General features: G+C 37.6%; 1 protein-coding gene across 14 annotated transcripts in view; it reads right to left on the minus strand.

Annotated features, from left to right (window-relative positions):
• Window positions 1-25,100, minus strand: part of TRPM3 (transient receptor potential cation channel subfamily M member 3) — a 1,070,052-nt gene that overhangs the window by 280,877 nt on the left and 764,075 nt on the right. For all 14 annotated transcript variants that reach the window (XM_027549457.1, XM_027549458.1, XM_027549453.1 and 11 more), the window contains exons 2-4: window positions 20,822-20,901; window positions 19,327-19,531; window positions 901-1,114 (exon numbers count right to left, since the gene is read on the minus strand). In XM_027549457.1, coding sequence (XP_027405258.1) covers window positions 901-1,114; window positions 19,327-19,531; window positions 20,822-20,901 — 499 coding nt within the window. The remainder of the gene's footprint in view (window positions 1-900; window positions 1,115-19,326; window positions 19,532-20,821; window positions 20,902-25,100) is intronic.

The following is a 25,100-nucleotide window of genomic DNA, read 5'->3' on the forward strand; positions in this document are numbered from 1 at the left end:
CCCTGATCTAAACTACAAACAAATGACTAAACAACACTGAGATAACATTTTTATTTAAAACTAGTTGGTCCATGGTTATGTTCAGAATGTCCCATTAACTTCAAATGTGTCCACATGGGCAGACTTTGAATCTTAAAACAAGTCTGAATTAACTTACTGCAGCAATACCTGTCTCTTCCAATTGGCACTTCTGATTCACTCTGGGGAAACATGTCAAAACAATTTACAGGCATCCATTCCATTATCAAATGCACATTCATAATGTTCTGCAGATAAGCACTTAACTCTAAGTGGCTTTTCAAGAACTGATTTGACAGCCTCCCTAGATCACAATATAGAAATTCATTTGAAGGTAGAAAAAACTACTCGGACTTCAGAGTGGGATATGTTCTATTGGTGCAGAGTTGATTCAATGAAATATTTTAAATGATAAACACATACTACTCCAGAGTTTGCTGTCATCCTAGATGGAAAGGGCATTTTTCAAAAATTAAAGCTACTTGCATCAAACTTAAACTCACTTAAAGAACAGATATGGAATCTCCCATTTAGAGCAAAAGTTATTCCTTAAAAAAATATTGGATGCTTGTTTGGCAATTTGAGGCATTGAAAACAACCTGTCAAATTCCATCAGTCATGTTTATAAATTCTATATTGTCAAGTATTCCAGTCTGTGTCTTAACTGTAAGTAATTCTTGGTGGAGAAATGGCAGTACAGTTATCATTTAGGTAGAGGAAGGAGTGAGAAGCACTGAAAGGAGCAATAACCAGCAACTGTGGACATAAAGGGGTAGGGGATGAGGTGAGGATATGCAAACATATTTAACCTTAGAAGAAAGTGATCTTAGTCACACATTCTTGTGATCTTATGCTGACCTTCTCTGTCCTACTTCCAATTACCTGTGTTAACTCCTCCAGTGAATATCCATGCTCCAGTTGTCATGGCTGCTTTGATGAGACCTTTTCCAAAGACTTGCTTGAGTTTTGGCTGGAGTTCAAAGTTCTGCAGGCCCCCATGCACTGAAATGAGAAGCTTGGGAAGCTCCAACTGCCATTCCTTGGTCATCAGGTGTAGGAGGAGATCAGGTTTTGTATCGAAAGATACTCGTACATACTAGAAAAAGAATGACTGTTGATTAGGGAGGCAGGGCAGGTTGGCTGTAGCTGCTTGTCTTTACTGATTGCAATGATATGTGCAGTTACTTGAAGAAAATGTCTTGTAAGAAATAAGATTTTTTTTTTAAAAGGGCAAATCAATTGCTTTACTGAAGACCTTCATTAGATAAAGAGATTCACCATTTTTAACAGGTTTTTTTGAAATTCTGAATGACTACAGATTTTAAAATTATTTAACTTTCTAAAATGCAGTATAAACACAGCTTTCCCCAGGATGACTTCTTTGCTCAAAGGAAATCATATTTATATTTAATCTTAACATTTGTGCAACAGTTCAAATGTTGCTACCATTTTCAATATAAGCAATCCCTTTATAACAACTGAACCTATATATGACTGTTTCTGTGACCCTATTATTTTGGTAGGTTTAGAAAAATTCTACAGTTCTACATAATGTAACAAGAATGTTTAAATATGGTAACAGCTGATTACATTTACTTAAACCTAAATTAACTGCATACCAAATGTTTGCTTTATCTTTCAAAGAAAAGTGACAAAAGTCATGCCAATTATTTTTATAGAATAGTTGAAAATATTAGAGTGCATAGCAGATATCAAGGTATTTACATATGCAACTAGAAATAAAGTTATTGTAAGCATATATAAATAAAATTCTATAAATACATACAATGACAAATATACATATATATATATATATATATATATATATATAAAACTAAACATTTAGATGGGCTTCCCATATGGCTTAGGTGGTAAAGAATCTGCCTCCAATACCAGAGACCCAGGTTCTATCCCTGGGTCCAGAACATCTTTCGAGAAGGGAAAGGCTACCCATCCTAGTATCATTGCCTGGAGAATGACATGGACAGAGGAGCCTGGAGGGTCTCAAAGGAGTCCACGGGGTCTCAAAGAGTCAGACATGACTGTTCAACTGTCATGTTATATCTTTTTTAAAAATTATATAAATATTCTCATTTAAATCTTTGTTTAATTATATAAAGATTTCATTTCTATCTGGAAACAACTAGAATACCTGGCAAATGCACTGAAAAGCCTTTTGCAATGCATTGCTGAGCTGGCATGAAAAGAGAGAATATTCAGATACCTAAAGAAAGTGGAAGCTGGAATCTCAGGAAGTAAGGAATACCAAGGGAAGCTTTGGCCTTGAGGCTTTCTCCTAAACCCTGGAAGACCCTGAACAGCTGTTTTAATAGCTTAATGCAGTATTGGGGTCATAAGGAGAGACCCCACAGCTTTATGTGTGGGGTCTCTCTTTAAATTCTCCTCTGGTTATTTATAAACAAAAGTGGGCCCTCATACAGATTTTGGTCTACATCTGCATTCTCAGTGTGGTCTGAGAAACATCAGAGTATTTAATGTAAGTGGAGTAATGGCTCCAGATAACTGGCAGAAGCACATGCAAATTATTTGTGGAGGAATGTATCATCAATCCAGGTCTCAAGTAATTCTCTTGGGAAAATAAGCATTTCATTGTAAAAAATATTACAAATTACATAAGGAGATAAAGCAACATGAATGAGAACCAAAAGACACAATAGGTAGCAGAATAAGATCCTCAAAGATAGTAAAATGCTCTGACAAAGAATATAAAATGGCTACATTTAATATGTTAAGAACATAAATGAGAAAGCTGAATATATGAATAAAGAAAAAGATGATAAAAAATAATCACATACATTTGAAAAAGAGTAAAAAACAGAACTTCTAGAAACTAAAATGTAAAAATTTAAATGAGAAATACAATAGAAAAATGCAACTATAAGATCAGACATTCTAACTATCAGTTCAGTTCAGTCACTCAGTCATGTCCAACTCTTTGCGACCCCATGAACTGCAGCACGCCAGGCCTCCCTGTCCATCACCAACTCCAGGAATCCACCCAAACCCATGTCCATTGAGTTGGTGATGCCATCCAACCATCTCATCCTCTGTCGTCCCCTTCTCCTGCCCTCAATCTTTCCCAGCTGAAATCAGGGTCTTTTCAAATGAGTAAGCTCTTCACGTCAGGTGGCCAAAGTATTGGAGCTTCAGCTTCAACATCAGTCCTTCCAATGAACACCCAGGACTGATCCTATAGATACAGAGAAATAAACCAGATGCAGCCTAGAAAAACCAGAGAATTGGAAACACAGAAGAAAATGTGATAATTTTATAGGAGGTAATCAGAATTCTAGATAGAAATAAAAGAGATAACAGGGAAGAAACAATACTTGAAGAGATATCAGCAGGGAATTTCTCAGAATTACTAAAAGATTCCAATTCTCAGATTCAAGAAGTTCAGTGAATCTGAAGCAGGATAACTAAAAAGAACCCCCATCCATACATCAGTCATAGAGAACACCAAACGGTTGGAGTGGGAGAAGCATTCAAAAGGAGCTAGAAAAGAAATACTGATTACCTACAAGGAAACAGTCACTAGACTGAAGGCTTATTTCCAACAGCAACAATGGATGCAAGAACAGCGTCTTCATTGTGCAAAGAGAAATTATTTGTCAGTGTAGAATTCAACAAAAAGTATCTTTCCAAAATAAGATCATTTTACAGACATTTTCAGACTACTAAAACCAATGGCAACCCACTCCAGTGTTCTTGCCTGGAGAATCCCAGGGACGGGGAAGCCTCGTGGGCTGCCGTCTATGGGGTCGCACAGAGTTGGATACGACTGAAGCGACTTAGCAGCAGCAGCAGCAGCAGACTTCACTGAAGGAATTTTTAAAATACATGGAGCAGGCAGAAGTTACATGATCCCAGATGGATGATCTGGGATACAAGAAAGGGTAGTAAATAAAGATATTAGCATAAACAGAGTACATCTTAAAAGACGTTGGTTGTAAAATATAAAATGATAATAGTGTCTAATTTATGGTGGAAAGGGATAGAATAAAGTGCTGGATAATATAGAATATAAATTAGGAAGCAATAATGAGAATTAAAGTATTCTAAAGTCTACATATTGTGAGAGAAAAGTATTAAGTTTGGAATTCGTTAAATATTAATGTTGAAGCTGCATAACAAAAAGAATAGACTTGCATGTAATTATACAAGCATGCTTATAGATGTATAACTATATACAGGTATCCAGGGCATGACAATGTATTGTTATATTTTTTGGATCTGGGAGATCCCATTACTATAAAAATCTCAAAAATTATATGTTATTCTTTTGTTAAAGTATATTTTAAGTATATTTAGCTGAAATGTGAGGCAAAAACATACAAAATAGGAAAGTAGCTTGATAAATTAAGCTGCATCAAGAAATACCAAAGAGCTAGAGTTTACAATTTATTGTACATATACTAGAAATACAAAGAAGTATTAGAATTTAACTAGCTGATTTTATATTGATTTGATCTACATAGCAAAAATTAAATCCATAATGGAAAGAGTAAAGGTTGGCAATTTTAGCTAAGTACATTATATTAATAGAATTTTATCACTTATATCAACAGAATTTAACTAGAGTTTATAATGTGTGAAATAGGAACCTTGGGGCTGGAGAGAAGGTATCGCAGTGGTAGAAGCAAATATAAATGTTTCTTAAATAAAAGTTTTAAAAATTATCATTGTTATATTTGTTATCTCATTGAGTGACTGTTTATAAGAAGGCTACCTATATAATGGATGCTATGTTTTCTGTGCCTATACACTGAATTTATGCTACTTAAGTAGTCATAATTTGGGAGCTTTACTAGATTAAATTTATATAATTTTGACTAATTCTAGAAAGGGATACTTAGTCAAATAAAGTAGAACTGAGATTCAGAAGGCTTCAAAACTATATAAACAGTTCTGTATGGGAGATGCTAAAAAACTGCATTTCCAGTTATTCAATATCTTGATATCTCAACATCACTCTCTTATTCCTTCAAAAAAATAAGGATCCATATTCTTCTAAGGTGAGATATAAATTACACTTCTAAATATAGAAAAACATTTAAGTATAAAGATTCTTCTAAAATTATATGCCCCTTCCAAGCCTAAATAGTTGTTTCAGGCTTGTGATTAGGATTATAGCTTTTTGAACTTCAAGATACCTCACTGAGTGTCCCCACCTGCATGTTTCATTTAGCCATGCCAATAATGTGATATTCTGAGCCATAGGGAGTATCTGGGAACAGACACACCTACATACTAACTCAGTGTGAAGAGAGACTACAGTCACACTAAATTACTACAGAGACTGTGTAATAATTTTCATAGGCTTAACCTAGCTAAATATGCATTCTGGAGTTCAATTATTTACAGTGATTAGTAAGAGTAACTCAAATATGTTTTTAGGAATAAGTCTCACTTGGTAAATAATTCACTTTGGAGCTTCTAATGTTATATATGCAACTTACCAATAAGGAACCAAATTTACTGATCACATGAACAGTTCACTGGAAAACTACCAATTTAGTGAATATTTTAAGATTCCTTTTGAACTAGATTAATCTTTTTCCTAGTTAGGAAACCAAGAAAAGCTTGTTTATGACCACAAAACACTTGTTACCCAGTTAATAAGTTCTCCAGTGGAGATGAATGAATGACCTTAGATCACCTTCTCCCTAGCTCTCTATCTTACTGAAGAAGAAAGGAAGGCCTGTGTAAGGTCCTTTTGTTCATAAGCTCTCTTTCCATATTTCGCCTGGCTCTCAATTTCTTAACTACTGAGAAAAACACCCTAAATCTACAACCAAATCCCTTGTGTTCCAGGCACATATATGCTGTGTGTGAATTTACACTCCAGGTCTCTCTGACGCCAGGTCCTTACTCTTGACCTCAAAAACATAAATGCCTTTTCTCTCCTTACTTCTCCTTTTCCTTTACCTATAACCAAGCAGTCTGCGAGTTCTAATGACCCATTTTTCAAATCGTGTTCTCAACCAGGCCTTTCCCCCTATTGCTTTAGTTGCTATTTTAAGAATAAATGCTCTTACTAGGATGTCAGTATGTGTCATGACAACAGTCCTAATGGCTTTTCTAACCCTGTGTTCTCAATGAGACACCAACAGGTGACTCCTATCCCCAATACCTTTTTAATAATACTATTTTTCAATTCAAAGGTTTACATCACATGTAAACTCCCATTCTGCCTGTTGTGATCTCCACAATTTGGCCTTACTCTACTTATTTAGAGGCATTTCCCCCACTCTTTTCTGTATTTGGTTAATTCTATTCCTCAAGTCCTGGAAAACCCAGTTTCTCCCCTTTCATCTACATAAATCATTCTTGTCTTTCAAAGGCTCTTATTGACTTTTCCTTAGAATGCAAGCTCATGTTGACACAGTATAACTCTTAGTCAAACTCAGTATAATATACATAGATATTTTCCCCATTGTTTCTTACATGTGTCGGTTTTATCTCCCCATTTGCAAGCTATCTGAGGGGGGGGGCTCATGAGTTACCTGACCTATGAGTTTGGATAATCCTTTCCCTCCTGGCTATGGATGTAGCTACAATCTCAGAAATAAAAAGGAGTTTGGAAATATCCTGGCAATCATGGGAACTAGAAGTCAACTGTTTCAGTTCTTCTGCCTTATGGATGAGGACACTGAGACCCAGGGAAATCAAGTGACTTGGACATCAGAATTATTAATAGTTATCTACTAGTTAACCACTCACCCAATCCATTATTAAAGCAACTGTTACAGTGGAAACTCTAGGTTGAGCTGGGCTCCTCAAACTTTAACATTGAAAACTCATCTGGGAGAATCTCAAAAATTCAGGTTCTTATTCAGTAGGTCTGAGGTGGGACTTGAGGTTTTGCATTTTTAACTAGCTCCCAAAAGGGACCACATGAGTAGAAAGGATTACAACTTTTCCCCAGACCAAAGATTCTAAGTGGTGTGTCTTGTGTTTATCAGTGGGCCAAAGGCAAGAAAGAACACTTTAATATTTTACATAAAAATCAAGAGAAGAATGGAGGAAAAACTGGAAAATTACTCAGGCCATGAGAAATAGGAAAGTGCAGTCATTAATAAGCTACTCAATTCCAACTACCTGATTCTTTTTTACCAGGACTAATTCTTATACAATGGAATCCATGATTAACTACATTATTTATGTTATCTATCAGCCCACCCCTGATTATCTAGAAGCTGATAAATAACACAAATACTAGCTGTCCCTGTCCCTTTATTGTTGGCCATTATTTTAGATTTATTTTGTTCTTCTCTTGGAGAATAAAAGATCTTTTAAAATGGAAGTATTTAAATGGATCAATCCATTACCTTTTGTCATGTTTTTGTTTAGCAGCTCAAGGAAACAGTTTAGGGATACAAGGGTAATTAAAATTAAGGGATAAAAGGATATTTTATGATTACATGGAGATTTCAATTTTTAAATTATATTCTTATGCCCATAAAAATCATGTTATTCAGTAACCTCTCCTGGAACTGTATTAGTAATATAACAGTTAATTCTTGTGCCAAAATCAGCAGCTTCAGGTTCATAAATGGTTGTACCCAGAGCAATTAATTCATTCCTGCTAAATGGTCAATGTGATTAGAAATTAGGAGCTATTTTGGTTATCAAGGTAAGTAATTTTGCCTGTCCACTTGTGAAGTCATTAATTGCTAAGGGGTCACCTTACAAATAACCAGAAATCTTCCTAACATGTGTACTAAATTCTGTGACCTGGGCAGTACTCTGATGCAGTGATGCTTGCTCCCATTTACAGGTTTCCCTGGAGGAAGGCATGGCAACCCACTCCAATATTCTTGTCTGGAGAATCCCTATGGACAGAAGAGCCCGGGGGGCTACAGTCCACGCGCCCCGTCGGACACAACTGAGCGACTAAGCACAATCATGTGCAGCAACACACTCAAGCATCAGATACTGGCACTGTAAGTCGTCTGATCAGTTTGAGACCCTCTCTTGTGAAATGAGGGTAATCCTGAACACCACATAGAACACTAAAGAGAAAATTGTGGGAAAGACCTGGAAGGAAAACCAATACATGGAAATTAGACTATAGGCACTCGCAAATGACTTTTGCACCACATGACCTACATAACTTGCCTTTAATGTACCTTTCAACGTAGACCTTTGTGAGTTATCTGGGGAGTGACTGGTACAAGTTATAAAAAGTACCTATCCAGAGGGAAACTTCTACCTATGTCTGTGGCCACCAATCCTATCCTTCTCCTTCATGCCTTTAGTTCCCTAATTTTAATTTCTAGAAATAAATTGAGCTCAAATGAGTTATCCACACCTGTACTAACATCATTAGTGTCCCTGCCTGACAGGAGACAGCCTGTGTGATGAGCTAATGAGATTAAGAAGAGTATCTAAAGAAAGCACTATGCAAAACAGAAGTTAGTTCTGTTTGAAATTGTACTACGTGATCTATTCCTAGGTGCTTTGGAGGCCAATGCATACAAGCATGATTTTCACAAGAACACTTTGAATTCCAAACCACAAACTTACAAATGAAATTTTGTAAGTAAGTCTATAATAGCAAATTAGAGTTTTTGTTTTGTTTGAGTGGCAGAGGGCTTTGGTATCTAAAAATTTTGAGTTTTTGCTTTTTCCAGTTGTTAAGTTTTTTTGCTTGTTTGTTTAGCAGGTGATTTCACTGCAGTTTTTCCTAAAGCCACTCTAACCTGCTCCATCACTAGAAATGATAACTATTCACTTGTCAAAGCAGAACTCAACTTTACTACGGCCTCACTGCATTAAACTGGGAGGGAAATCACAGAGGTGCCACAGATCAGACAGCATTCTTCTCTTCAAAACACCCAAGGTGGTAAAGGCTGAGTGGAGAAGCAGCCATCACTACTTAGAATAGACTGGGGCTGTTTAATTAGAAATAATAATAATGTTTCTTTAGAATTCTGAACTTGACCCATTGTGGAGTAATTTGTCTCTGGTTTTAAACTAAATTTTTACTCACATCGTTTTGCCCAGCTTTTAAATGAAAAGGTAAAATAACTACAGGACAATAAATCTGGTTACACTTTAGGAAATGGTAAATGGCAAATCTTTCTAATCCTCACTGAGAGACCATCTTCAATTCTGAGAAATAATCAATTGGTATATTTCAGTAGTACTTTCTCTGAGTAATGGAACTACTACAGCTAAACCTATTTTAATAGTATTTTTAATGCCTTTCTTCTGAGCACGTAGAGGGAAATTTGCCCCATTTTCCTTCTATAGAGAACTGTGACAAGCATCTTTTCATTTTCTAATTCTCTGTAGCCCCATTTAAATGAGTAGTTTTAATTAAAGTTGTGGCCAAGGAGAATATGTTGCATCAGACTCCTGAGACAATTTTGCTGATGTCAGCTTTCCAAGTCCACGGAGCCTTTGGTTTTTCACCAAGTGTTTAATGCTTACAGTAGTTTAATGTGCGAGCTGAACCACTAGAAAGAAAGATCCCTAGAAAGAAAATATTTGGAATGCAAATGTAAGGTGTCACTGTTATAGGAGTTTTTGTTTGATTGACTCACAAAATATTGGGAGTGAAAATGCCATTGTAATTTATCCTATATTGCTTTTAGGATTCTTCAATATTAGATAACAGGTGCTCAGGGTGATTGATGTTGATAAGCCAAAACGAAAGGTTTAGAAATAATATAAAACTTCACTGAGCATATGACCTAGTTGCAGGGGGGTACTCTGCGAATTTTCTGCCAGAGTTGCTTTTGTGTAAAATTTCCTAGAGCAAGATGGGTTTCTTGAGGAAGGTTAGTTCTTACTTCTCTATAGGTCTGTGATTAAGATCAGAAGTTTAAATGATACATTCTAGCTTTATTCCCAGTTTCTGAAAGGTTTTTCAAAGGTACTGCCAATAATCTCAATAGTCTAGAAATTTCAAGGTGGAAAATGGAAAGCAACAGAGCAATTACAAAACCCCTCAAAAACTACACCATGCTATACAAAGCTGCTTAGTTAGCTATAGTCCAGTGATGAGGCATTTTGTTTTGTACTGGGATTTATTTAATATATTTTGTGCATGTCAATCGATGATTCTCATTTCAAATCTCCATAACGCAAAGAAAGACAATTTTAAGACAAGAAGATTTAATCCTAAAGCATTTTAAGAGTATAAGGTTGTAGATGTCATGCTGCTGACAGCATGCCCTTCCCCGGGCACACACCGAGTATTATATCTCCTCAATCTCACCTATCCCCTCTCACACCTTCACCTTAATGCTCAGAATAGAAAGATTGCATCCTGGCTGACTCAATACTTAGAGCTCTAAGTGTGAAATGAGGCATAGCAATAATTCTGTAAATTATATGAAAACTGTAATAAGGGGCTCAACTTGATCTAATAAGCAAAGTGAATATCAAGGGAAAACCTGAAGAGAATTATGTAGGTGACTTGAGAAGTTTAAATACAAGTCCTTAATTAGGTTATACTTACCTGGTCCGTAGGTCAGCTCAGCAGTAATTGGAAGAGATGATTAGTAAGCAAATGAGATTCTAATTAAGTCCAGCACTGCTTCCCTCTCTAAATAGTTTAACAGCCTCAGCCCCAGATATGAAGAGTCTTTGAGAAGGGACCCAACGTCTGCTGTCAGACCATCTTATTATTGCTAAGTCAGTTTTAAAAAGTTCCCTGGAACCTAGTATAGTAAGAAAATGCCTAAACCAGGGCTTCAGTATCTTAGAACCTTCTTTTGTCCCCGAGTTCTGATTTTATGAGGCATCTGAATGAACTGCTAGGTCATTTAATCCCCAGGAATGGACGTTAGGGGCATGCAGTTTGGTAGGATGTGGCTTCATGTAGAGAAGAGAGGAATGCAACTCCTTCACTCACTGTCAGCTTTGCACAAGACTTCTTTCTGTGCCACAGTTTCTCTCTCCATAAAGTAAGAGAGATGCTGGTTTCACTGCTGTTTCACTGGGGTTTGTCAAGCCTGAGAATTAGGGACAGAACACCAAAAGTACTGGGAAGGTCTTAGATAATAGTTTCATTAACCTAGGATATAATTTTATGAAGAACTCTTTGTGTTCACAGCTTTTGAGTTCAGTTAACCTCAACAAATACTAGTGATCTTATAATTCTACTAAAAAGTTTTCAAAACCCTTAGAAAGGAACTGGCTTCCCTTTTGGCTCAGATGGTAAAGAATCCACCTGCAATGCAGGAGACCTGGGTTTGATCCCTGGGTTGGGAAGATCCCCTGCAGAAGAGAAGGGCTAGTCGCTCCAGTATTCTTGCCTGGAGAATTCCATGGACTGTATAGTCCATGAGGTCTCAAAGACTTGGACATGACTGAGCGACTTTCACTTCATTTCTTCACAGAAAGGAACTAGTAACATATAGTAACTAGCTTCTTTTCAAAACATCTACTATAGTCTGTACCAGGCATACAAGACAGAGAAGAAAAAGATTTGACAAAGAGTCCTAAGGATCTTTAGTTCAAAAACTAGCTTTGTCAAATAACTGGGTGACTCTCAGAAAATAATTTAACTTCTTTGGGCTCGAGTTGCCTATCTGTAAAATAGGTAAAGAGATTGGTATCATTTAGTATTTTTAAGGTTGGCTGAACAGTAGAATAACTGAGCTAACTTTTAAAACACTTTGGATGTCCAGGTTCTTCCCCAGACCTCTGGGAATGATTCTGGGCATGGGCATTGGTAGTGGCCCCACAGGTTATTCTGAGCCTCCAAGTAGAGAACCACTGCATTGATCTCTCATTGTCTTAGGTGATCAAAGTTCTGTGACATCATGGTGTGCTGTCTATGTAGTGACACAGATACAAATGTGAGATGTGGTTCTCACATAGCTCACCACATTTTAATAATGAGTCCCTTTGCTTCAACTGAATCTTCCACCAAACTATGGCACATTCTGCCTCACGCTGTGTCCAGACCACATTGGCATTTTGACCCAAGTGCGTCAATTTGGGTTGTCTTGAGGGGAAAAGTTAACGTTATATCTTATTTATTTTTTTTTAATTAATGAAGGTCAAAGTTAACCTGCCCTCTAGAATTTTTTGACCACTTTGTTAAAAATCATTTCAACTTTCAAACGTTCTTGTTAGGAGAAGGGGACCAAAGACATATTAAGTTAGTTGGCCTATTTCACTTCAATCTTGGTGAATAATTTAACCATGCCTCCCCCATCTAAGGATTGGCACTCTTAGACAGTAGGTGCTGATTTTTCCCTTTGACAAACTGCATGTCAGTTTGCTGGAGAGAACAAGTGGTAAAGAAGGCACATGCCTGTGTGCTCAGTCACTCAGTCTTTTCTGACTCTTTGGGACCCCATGGACTGTAGCCCTCCAGGCTCCTCTGTCCATGGGATTTCCCAGGCAAGAATATTGGAGTGGATTGCCATTCCCTTCTCCAGGGGATCTTCTAGACTCGGGGATTAAACTTGTGTCTCCTGCATCTCCTGCGTTCGTAGGCAGATTCTTTACCATTGAGCCACCTGGGAAGCCCATTAAAGATGGCACAGGGTGGCAAAAAATGATTGTCCTGCCTGATAAAACAGGTCATCTGTCCTGTGGATAACTCCACCCCTTTTTCCAGACAGGAGAATCAGAATAATTCAAGGCAAGGGCAAGGGCAAGGTGCGGCATGTGGTCTGCAGTATTTCAGGGCAAGGTAAAGACGTAGCTCTCCCTGCCTCGGCTGGCAGTGCTTTGGTGGGTTTTGTGAACAACTTTATGGGAGGTCTCACCCCCACTGGATACTGAGCACTTCCCAGGGAGGAAATGGTAATCCATTGTTGGTTTGCCTATCCACTGAGGTTTGGGGCTGTCAGTCATGGGGAAGGAGTACTGATTTCCTTATCCCTGCTGAATGCCTTCACTTTCATTTTATACTGGGTCCCACAAATCACGTAGCTGACCTTGCCTAACCCGACTGCCAAGATACAACTCTGAGTTTGATATAACTATGTGAGGCCATGGGGAGAACTGTCAAAGTTCAATGTCCTTATGTGTTCACTCTCCTGGAACACAGTGAAAGATCTAGCTGCCTCTTGAAGTTTTTTCTCTATTCTTAAGTATCACATTATACACATATCATATATTAACTGTGTGACATGGGGCAAATTATTTACATTTCTGTGCTTTAAAATGTTATTTTGTCATATAGGAAAAATAATACTAATGTCATAAACATGAAATATATAAATAAATATAAATACTTGGCACAGCACTGGGCACAAGTATTAATCAATTTTAGTTGAATAACAAATTCATTATTTTTTATACACTCTGAAAATCATTGCAAAAGTATTTTGATTACTACTTTGAAGGATACACATTCTAGTAAATATATTTGAAGTATCAATCTCCAGGGTTCTTAGAAATTTTAAATTCACTAAAAACTCTTCAGGAGGGGAAAATTTTTAGGTAGAAGAAAAACTGTATGAAGAGAAGGAATCCTTATTGCCAAATTTAGACTTAAATTGAAGAAAGTAGGGAAAATCACTAGACCATTCAGGTATGACCCTAACCTTACAATTATACAGTGGAAGTGACAAATAGATTCAAGGGATTAGATCTGATTGACAGAGTGCCTGAAGAACTATGGATGGCGGTACGTGACATTGTACAGGAGGCAGTGATCAAGACCATCCCCAAGAAAAAGAAATGCAAAAAGACAAAATGGATGTCTGAGGAGGCCTTACAAATAACTGAGAAAAGAAGAGAAGAGAAAGGCAAAGGAGAAAAGGAAAGATATACACATTTGAATGCAGAGTTCCAAAGAATAGCAAGGAGAGATAAGAAATCCTTCCTCAGTCAGCAGTGCAAACAAATAGATGAAAACAATAGAATGGGAAAAACTAGAGATCTCTTCAAGAAAATCAGAGATACCAAGGGAACATTTCATGCAAAGATGGGCTCAACGAAGGACAGGAATAGTATGGACCTAACAGAAGCAGAAGGTATTAAGAAGAGGTGGCAAGAATACACAGAAGAACTGTACAAAAAAGATCTTCATGACCCAGATAATCATGATGCTGTGATCACTCACCTAGAGCCAGACATCCTGGAATGTGAAGTCAAGTGGGCCTTAGGAAGCATCACTATGAACAAAGCTAGTGGAAGTGATGGAATTCCAGTTGAGCTATTTCAAATCCTAAAAGATGATGCTGTGAAAGTGCTGCACTCAATATGTAAGCAAATTTGGAAAACTCAGCAGTGGCCACAGGACTGGAAAAGGTCAGTTTTCATTCCAATCCCAAAGAAAGGCAATGCCAAAGAATGCCCAAACTACCACACAATTGCACTCATCTTACATGCTAGCAAAGTAATGCTCAAAATTCTCCAAGCCAGGCTTCAACAGTAAATGAACCATGAACTTCCAGATGTTCAAGTTGGATTTAGAAAAGGCAGAGGAACAGGAGATCAAATTGTCAACATCCACTGGATCATTGAAAAAGCAAGAGAGTTCCAGAAAGACATCTATTTCTGCTTTATTGACTATGCCAAAGCCTTTGAATGTGTGGACCACAACAAACTGTGGAAAATTCTGAAAGAGATGGGAATACCAAACCACCTGGCCTTCCTCCTGAGAAATCTGTATGCAGGTCAGGAAGCAACAGTTAGAACTGGACATGGAACAACAGACTGGTTCCAAATCGGGAAAGGAGTACGTCAAGGCTGTACATTGTCACCCTGCTGTTTTAACTTATACGCAGAGTACATCATGAGAAACGCTGGACTGGAAGAAACACAAGCTGGAATCAAGATTGCCAGGAAAAATATCAATAATCTCAGATATGCAGATGACCCCACCCTTATGGCAGAAAGTGAAGAACTAAAGAGCCTCTTGATGAAAGTGAAAGAGGAGAGTGAAAAAGTTGGCTTAAAGCTCAACATTCAGAAAATTAAGATCATGGCATCTGGTTCCATCAACTTCATGGCAAAAAGATGGGGAAACAATGGAAACAGAGACTTTATTTTCGGGGTCTCCAAAATCACTGCAGATGGTGATTGCAGCCATGAAATTAAAAGACGCTTGCTCCTTGGAAGAAAAGTTATGACCAACCTAGACAGCATATTAAAAAGTTGAGACTTCACTTTGCCAACAAAGGTCCATCTAGTCAAAGCTACTGTTTTTCCAGTAGTCATGTATGGATGTGAGAATTGGACTATAAAGAAAGCTAAGCGGCGAAGAATTGATCCTTGGGAACTGGGTGTTGGAGAAGACTCTTGAGAGTCCTTTGGACAGCAAGGAGATCCAACCAGTCCATCCTAAAGGGAATCAGTCCTGAATATTCATTGGAAGTACTGATGCTGAAACTGAAACTTTAATACTTTGGCCACCCAATGTGAAGAACTGACTCACTGGAAAAGACCCTAATGCTGAGAAAGATTGAATGCGGGAGGAGAAGGGGATGACAGAGGATAAGATAGTTGGATGGCATCACCGATTCAATGGACATTAGTTTGAGTAAATTCAGGGAGTTGGTGATGAACACGGAGGCCTGGCCTGCTACAGTCCATGGGGCTGCAATGATTTGGACATAACTGAGTGACTGAACTGAACTGAACTGAGAAGCAATCTTGGCTTTGTCCATTATAAGAGGCACAAACGCCACACCCATAGTAACTGTCTAATTGTTGAGGTCTACAATGAATAAAGTAGAGAGGATGCCGGGTAAGAGTTCATTTTCTGCTTTGTTAGAATAAACAGATGTAGGAGGTTGATGTAATGTGGAAGTCAAATTGTATAATTCAGTGGTTTATAAGCCACAAATCTCCAGTCACTAGCAGGTATCTGCAGTGCTAGCCTTCAATCTGTGACTGTCACTAATGCCATCTTATGTAGCCTAGAACTTCGGTGGAAATATGGAGCACCTCTTTGGATTACCAGGAAATAAAGGTAGCTCCTTCACTGCCCCATAACTATGATTTTCATAAATATATTGAGCACTGGCTGTATACCAGGTAATTTTATATTCTTTCTAATCCTTGTAAGAGTTAGTTGCTCAGTCATGTCTGACTCTTTGTGACCCCATAGACTGTAGTCAGGCTCCTCTGTCCATGGAATTCTCCAGGCAAGAATACTGGAATAGGTAGCCATTCCCTTCTCTAGGGGATCTTCCCGATCCAGGGATTGAACCCAGGTCTCCTGCATTGCAGGCAGGTTCTTCACTGTCTGAAGCTACCAAAGATCCCATAAGGCAATTATGTCCACTTCGTAAATGAGAAATCTTGAGGTTCAGCTAAGTCAATTGGTTTAACCAAGATTTTCTGACCAGCTAGAGAGATTGAGTGTATAAATACAGTTCTATAAAACTTGAAGATTATGCATCTTATTTTAACTGACTGCAAAGCCCCTCTTGTAACTAAAGTAAGCGAAAGCTTGGTGGAAGTAATAACATAGCAAATACTAATTTAGCTTTAACATCAGGTACTGTTCTAAGTACTTAATACATATTGACCCATTTAATCCTTGCTATAGCCTTATATAGTAGGAATTAGCATCTTCATTTTGCAGATGAGGAAACTGAGGTACTGGGCAGTTAAATGAACTGAGCCAGATTATGAACCAGTAAGTGACAGACCAGCTTATAAACAAAGCCATGTGGCTTTGCATTCTGGGCATGACAACTAGGTAAAAGAATTGGAACTTCTTTAATTATTAATATTTTAAAGGGTTATCTGAAAAAGTATGGTTTGATTTTCTATAGTAATTTGCCAAGATATGTACCCAAATGTATATCCTGCTAAACATTAATCAAAATATTTCAAAAAAATTTCAGAGCCTGAAGCAAATAATAATAATGAATAGTAGTAAAAACAGCTGTTGAAATTAATTTTACATCTATAATGTGCCCTGGCACTGTGCCAGATGACTTACATATGTCATCTCATTTAACATTTATAATAATAGTTTTATTATTTCTAGATAACAGAATAAATATCTGAGGCCCAGAGAATTTCCTGGTGGCTCAGTCAGTAAAGAATCTGCCTGCAATGCAGGAGACCTAATTCAATCCATGGGTCGGGAAGATCCCCTCAAGGAAAAAAAGGCAACCCACTCCAGTATTCTTGCCTGGGAAATTCCATGGACAGAGGAGCCTGGTGGGCTACCGTCCTTGGAGTTGCAAAGAGTCGGACACAGTTGAGTGATTAAACCATCAGAGAATTTAATTAATGTTTCTCAAGGCACACAATAAATATATGATGTGTCTGGGATAGACTTTGCATTCAGAGCCCACATTCTTCATTACCAAACTAGTACTCCATTCTTTCATAATTTTTAGTGGTGGAAAACTTTATCTTCTGAGAACTGACCTGAGTTTTAAAAACCAGCACGAGTCATTTGTGACTAAGTCATTTGTTTTTTGAATTTCAGGGACTTGAGATTAAGAACTGACTTATTGGAAAAGACCCTGATGCTGGGAAGGACTGAGGGCAGAAGGAGAAGGGGACAACAGAGGATGAGATGGTTGGATGGCATCACCAACTCCATGGGCATGAGTTTGAGTAAGCTCTAGGAGTTGGTGATGGATAGCGAAGCCTAGAGTGCTGCAGTCCATGGAGTCACAAGGAGTCAGACATGACTGAGTGACTGCACTGCACTGAACTGAGATTAACTTCTGATCAAAAACACCACTTGACGAAAATACAGGGTGCTTTTCTGCTGTGATCGATAAATTGTCTGAAATCAGTCTCCTAAACACATTTTGTGCACTGGTGGCAACATGGTAATTACAATATCCCCAGGTGATGACTTTGGAGGAATGCTCTTCTTACAGAAAATTTATGCTCTACACTTGACAGGCACTGCATGTTAATGAAGGAAATAATGGCTAGAAGCTTATCATATGCCTCTGGGCTTGTGTCATGTTGCTTACAGGCATCATTCAAGCATCTACGTAGTCACTGGGTATACTACTCTATAATGATTGTTGACCACTAAACCACTTCATCATCTGCAGCACTTTTCTTACAGGGAGAACTTGCATGACTTTTAATTAATGCATGGTTTCAGAGGATCCACACTATTTGTGATTCAACCCCATATTCTGAATGAAGACTAAGCTGAGTTGGTAACTCTTATGACCTTTGCGGGAACATGTATCCCTTAAGTGGATGAGGAAGTTACCAAATCTCCATATCCCTTGATTCTGTCTAGGTCAAGACTACCTAATCCTTTCTTTGTTTTCCCAGGTCTTGGTGGAGGTTGCACATAGCATCCTCCTTTCCAATATATTGTTCAGAATTAAATTTCTTAGGAAAGAACTGTGAGAATAGCTTGGTCAGCCATTCTTGGTGAAGAAAATACTGCAGTAGTGGATGTGGAGTGGAGGAGTGGATGGGGGAGAGCAGAGAGGGAGAAGAAAGAGATAAAAGAGGTGGCTTTATTGCACATTTATAGACTGTAACTGGTGTGAACTGACTTCCCCTGCATTTTGCAATATGCTTCTTTAAGCAAAATTTCCTCTCCAAACTCAGAAAACTCTGGCATGCCTGAGAACAGTCACCTCCAACTGCTCTACCCTCAACTAACTAACTAACTGTCTCTCTCAACAGTTAGAAGCAAGCTTGTTGGAAAATAGTGTTTCTAGAGCTTCCAAAAACACAGTAGACTTTTTTTCTTGGCAAAATCTGTCAGCCAAGTAGGGAGGAGTCCATGATGAAAGTTATAATTTAGATGTGACAACCCTTAAAAGTAAAATTTGTGTATTTCTGAATGCCTCCTTTCCAAAAAAAAAAAAAAATGCTTTTCATATGGAGCTATTCTATTGAGAACATTATTGAATGCAGCTGCTTGAAGAAAAAGCACTTAATTTGGATGGCAAGATCTCTGTTAGAACAGTGAAGGAAATACTCTGGGATGATCATTTCTCCCTTAAATTGAGAGAAATGCTAATTACCAGTAAAATGAAATGGAGACCTAAGGGTAAGATTTTTTTTTTTTTTAACCAAAGGAGTTAGAAAAATGTCTCAATAGATGAAAGCCAGAAAATAAAATAACAAACAGTGAATAATGATAGAAAGCTACTTGCTATTATTATTAAAAACAATAGTCACTAGGCCTGATCTCATACTAATTATTCTAAAAATCCTGAAAGTAAGGTCTTCTTTCCCCCATTCGATAGAGGAAGAGCAGAGAAGCATAGCAGAAACATAATTAGAGCTGGTCACCCAGCAAGGAACTGGCAAAGTTGAGATTTAGCCCAAAGACTAAATTTCCAGCTTTTCACCACTCCTCTGAAGGACTCGAAAGAGAACTTGAGAAGTGAATTACAGTGTTCTGATTACCATGGCTTTGTTGGAATGGCCACCTCCTTGGAACTCGATGGTCCCAAAAGCATCGGTGGGGCTGAGTTGAGTGTGCTTGCTGATGGACCACTTCTCAGACTGGATGTCATTTCGAGAGAGGCGACTTTCATTTTTCTCATTCTGAAGAACCGAGATACTGGGAGTGAGGCCAACATGCTGGCCTATTAGACGCCCACAGCAACACCTATAACGTAAGAGGTCAAAGTGAACCCCTTGTACTAGTGACAACAGGAATATACACTTAAGGCAATCTGCTGGAGAAATCTACAAACTGTAGCAAGCCAGCAAGTCAGTTTTCAGGTGGAAACCATATGTGGCATACCTGACAAATGGTGAACTCAGGATTTACTTGACAAATTAATACACTTCTTCTCTGGCCCTTCCTCATTTTGCTCTAGCTGTAATGTGCCTCCCATCTTTCTGAACCAACCCCCTTTCACACCAGCCATATTGTTCAGGACTGGAACCTAAGAACGAAAGCCCTGTAGATTTTTCTACTTTCCACTCCTCCCATCTATTAAATCTTGCACAAAGGCCACTGAGCAGCTTTAAGGGGAGAACTTTAACAGGCACATTTAAATAAGGACTCTCAATCACATGTGAGTAAGAACCTAACTTGTCTTTTCCCAATTGACACTCATTGTCAAATATCCAATTCTGAGAATAAAAATTTGCAACTTAAGTTTTCTTGAAGAAACAAGAAAAAATTATCCACAAGATATCTGAAAACAAAATTTATTCCTTACATCATGAAAATGTTGCTTGTACTTTACTACTAGCATTACTATGACTATTAGCAATAATACTGATATGTAGTTACCATTTATTAAATACTAAGAGTGTGACATTCATTGTCTGGGTACAACATTATAGTTTTAAAGGTATTCAAGGTTGTACAGCTGGTTTATATGATTCCAGAGTCTATATTTTAAACTACTTCATTATATTGTCTTTTCATAAAGGCACTTCCAGATATGCATATATTACTTTATCCCAAATGCTTCATACTTTCTATACTTTTGATCATCAGGAAGTAAGTAGAATTTAAAAAATGTTCTTGAATAGAAATCTGAAGGTCTGCAGTCTAATCAGTAATCTGCTAGGAGTATATCATTTAAAAGTCTCTTTTTTCACTGTAGCTGAGCATGTTGGTAAAAACTACCCATTTTGATGAAATGCTGGAAAAGGAAACCACACTAAATGTATATTTATATTTATATATATGTATATATAAATATAAAATCCATTCTTACAATGATGAAGTCCCTTCCTGAGGGTGTACCTGTTATTTTGTACAGGCTCTCAAAGAATTAACTACAGTCATGGCATATTACATGGTGTGTATATATAAGATTGTTTCAAAGATATTCAGTAACAATGAAATCTATTGCAATGGACAGTGACTAGTATCATAGTTTTGTTCCCATAACTGCTATGTCAAGTTCTTGCTACATTATAAAGACAGCAAGCTTACCTATGGGGGTCTTTGGTGCTGGGGATGATGTGAACACATTCTCTTTTATAAAAGGCTCTTTCTATCCAGGACTTCTGAGCCTGAAAAAAAGGAAGAGGAAAGGGGAACACAGCCTTTAAGTATTTTTGACTAGAAAGCAAAATTCCACAAACACTTAACAGACAGATATCTCATAAACTGAATTGAAACTGTTGTTACTTCACACATAAATGCTGTATATAACAAAATCCCTTACTATCATTATCTGCTGATTAGATTTTTTAACATTATAATGTGAGAATTAAAGGAAAATGACTATAATAAAAAATGCTCAAGTTCATAATGACTTCTGAAGAACAGAAAAATAATGCTATTTACAGAGAAAATGAAAGCTATAGAACAGTATGTTTGTAACCCTTTAGATAACAAGTATTAGTGGCAGGAAGAAATATACCTAAATAATCATAAAGTTTTCATGGCTGACACTTTCATTAGATTTTCTTTATAGAAAGAAAGAAAAATGGTGAGGAAATGACATAATTCAAGCCCTAATCCATCACCATGCTTTTACTAAAATCCAAATTATCAATGCTTGAATATGGAAAGGGAAAAAGGAGATGGAAACATAAGAAAGATAAATGTCTTAATCACAGTTCAAAATTTCACAGGTAATTCCTTTGGAAGGAAAGTAGATGCCACGTTTTTTGGCATCACACATGCCTTTCAGCACATGAAATACAGCGTCTTAGAATGAACATTGTTGGGACTGTCCACACAGCAGCCTGGCCACTGAGATTAGGTTCCCAGAAGGATAAAGCGAGTTCCAACAAACTGTACCATCTTTGTTCCAAAACAGTGTCCATCCTTCATCCCTTAACCCCTTTCTTTACCAGCATTTGAAACAGTATAGGAGTTTTCTATGAAATCTAGTAAACTACTCAGAAGATTCCTTTTCTAAGCGAGTGGTTAAGATAGAAGTTGGTAGAGTAACATGTAATGTTATTTCCACATGGTGTCATCTTCTATCTAACCTAGGATCAGAACAAAATTCCTACTTTTAAAATACACAGAGAGTTTGGGATTGACATATGCACATTGCAATTAATATATTTAAAATGGATCACAAACCAGGACCTACTTTCTTGTGTAGAGCATACAAAATTCTGCTCAATATTCTGTTAAAAACCTAACCGGGAAAAACATTAGAAAAAAGAATAGATCCATGTATATGTATAACTGAATCAAATTGTTGTATACCTGAAATTAACACAACATTGTTAATTAACTGTAAAGTAAAGTAAAGTGAAAGTCACTTAGTCATGTCTGACTCTTTGGACCCCATGGACTATACAGTCCCTGGAATTCTCCAGGCCTGGTATTGGAGTGGGTAGCCTATCCTTCTCCAGGGGATCTTCCTGACCCAGAGATTGAACAGGGGTCTCCTGCATTGCAAGCGAATTCTTTATCAGCTGAGTTAAGAGGGAAGCCCTAATTAACTATATTCCAATATAAAGTAAAAAGTTAAAAAAATACATACAGGGCCAAAGTGCAAACAAGCTGTTTACTTGGCCTGTCTCAATGACCAATGTTGACTGTTTCAAGTCCCTGTTTTGTTGGCTATAACTGATACTAACTCTTCTAAGGACCCAAATGGCTGTATAAGTTGTGCTAAGGTCTTTGTCCTCAGCCCCTTAATACTGCATCTCTGTCCTCTTTCACAGTGGAGTCTATGTGAGCATGTGGCACTGAAGGCATAACACTTAGATGCATAACAAAGCACATTTTGAAAGTAGCAACACAGGGAATGCTTGAAGGGTACAAAGGACCAGCATCCCATTTCAGTCACGGTTGCAATCAGGTCGCATAATTTCTGAGTGCTTATGCATTGTCCAAATGTAAAGGAGCAGCCTCTCTGCCGAAGAGATCCTGGGTCCAAGTGGCCCTCTGCACTGTCATACCACAAAGGTAACATTTGCAGTTCTGTTTGTCACTGTGGCATGGAGAAAGATTCAGTGTCTATTTTCAAAGTTTTTCTTCTCAAAAATGTAGGAAAAACTAGTGGCTACATCTTTGCAGCAGAAATAAGCTTAGATAACCAGTATTTATCTTCGTATAAAGCCTGTAAGTTAAACTATTCATAGGCTGTGATTTTTTTCCTAGAAACTGAATACTTTCTTTGATAATATCTCTTGGCAGATAGATGGTAAAAATATTCCTCTCTGGATATCTGAAACCAACTTTCCCTACACCTTGGGGAGCAGAAAAGGGAGAGCATACTTTCACTTTTTGGGGGCCCACTTTGGCTGGCATTAAGAAGGATCTTTTGGGAAAGCACCTGGAAATTTCAGGGAGTGCTGATCAATACTCTGAGAGAAAGTAGGAATGGCAGTATGATGGGGAGAGAATGATGTCTGCAGTTAGAAAAGTGGTATGAATGAGACTGCAGCTTCAACAAAGTCATATAATTTCTCTGATCCTGTTTTCCTCATTTATAAAAATGGGCACAACCATAATGCCTGAAACACAGAGTTGTTATCATTATATAGCAAGTTTTCATTTCAAGAAGAGGAACCAGTCTTACGTTGGTCTGGTACTAAAAGTTCAGATAAAGGTTTAAATGAGAAACACTATTAAATTGCCATAGCAGATCTGACCTAAATTGACTTTATGTCACACTGGAGATGATATGCTCCCAGAAGGCCTGTCTATAGACAAGGTATCTAGAAATTTATTTAACTTCTCTGAGACTTTTCTATAACATGAGGATAATCATAGCTACTTTGGAAAATTGTATTAATCAAAGTAGATGATTCAGGGTAAGCATCTGGCACTCAGTAGGTAATAACAATGCCTAACTTTTATTTGGGATTTAGCATGTGCCTGAAATTGTGCCTTATATGTATTACCTCCATGGAGCCTTATAAGAACCCTATGGGGGAATTACTACTATTATGTAGTGTCTGTGTGAGATGTAACAAATTAGAAGTTAGACTTTGAACTTGAGCTGTCTAACTCCAGAGTTTATACTCTTACCCACTCTGCTCAACTGTCTCTCCAAATTCGACGTTATTGGTATTAAAATACCCTAGATCTGGGCAGGCCTGGGAGTGCCCTTGTAGAGGCATGTCTCAGAATCAGTTCACACTTGCACCTTTCCCCTCCTTATTTCCTCCTTCCAGTTCCCACAAATGAAGTAATCAACACTCTACTCTCTCTTCCTCTCTCCCTGAGGTCGAGGATTGAGGTGGGACATTAGGCAGTCACAAGAATATGAGAAAAGTAAAAGAAGGGGGTATCATTATAATGGCTACAACAATGAAATGTAATTACACAGGACTCCCAACTTGAGAGTTTCTAGGGCACCTCCATTATTTCTCTCACTTACAGATCCTGGTTCCAACATGGAAGGCCCTAGAAGCTTTACTCAGATGGCGTGCAGTAAGACTGACTGCATAAAGACCAACTTGTTTGTTGGTCTTTAAGTAATTTGACTTGCAAGCGGTTTAGCAACTTAATTACCTTCCCAAAGGTGAATAGTTACCTCACTGTCAGCAAAGGGATTAAGGATCAGTTTTTTCTTATTATTACCAAACTAACAATTTCTCTTACAAAGGCATAGAAAATTGCGAGGGGGGAAAGGAAATGTAAAAAATTTTTTCCATCATTCATAATTGAGTTGGATTCTTTTTTTGAGAAAGAAAGCGTAATATATAACAGAAAGAGTACATGTATAGCACACAAATTAGGAATTCTACCGAACATCATGTACTAAATAGGAGAAATTTACTATGCTTTATTGTGGGCTTTACTTTACTGTGCTTTTATTCAGTCTTCAATGTAGACGGATATTAGATTTTAAAAATCATTTTCCTGGCATATTTGGTGTATAATCATGATTTAACTTGCCCCCTAAATTAATTCCCTTTTCCTCTGTTCAAAGGCTTTGAACTACTACTCTTTGTGAAGCTTTATACTTGGCTGCAACACCCAGCTACGTTGGGTTAGAATGGCTATCCTTGATGTTAGAAAGCATAAAACAGTTTGGACATGCCATGTTTCTAGTTGACCTTAATTCTCTTCTAATGCAAAACTTCAACGGTGTGCCCGAAAATCTTTTATTTTAAAATATGCTTTAGAGGACTCTTGTACTCTTAGAAAAGGTGACTGCTATCAGCCCTTAGAAATCACTTTTCTAAAGGTAGAATGGTCACAAGACCATGACTGAGTTTGTGAAGGGCTATTTTCTTTCTTGTCTTTCTGTATTATCAGTCATGTGTGATGTATAATAAGGAAGTGTTTT

The sequence above is a fragment of the Bos indicus x Bos taurus genome, chromosome 8 (assembly GCF_003369695.1).
Source record: "Bos indicus x Bos taurus breed Angus x Brahman F1 hybrid chromosome 8, Bos_hybrid_MaternalHap_v2.0, whole genome shotgun sequence".
Taxonomy (NCBI): domain Eukaryota; kingdom Metazoa; phylum Chordata; class Mammalia; order Artiodactyla; family Bovidae; genus Bos; species Bos indicus x Bos taurus.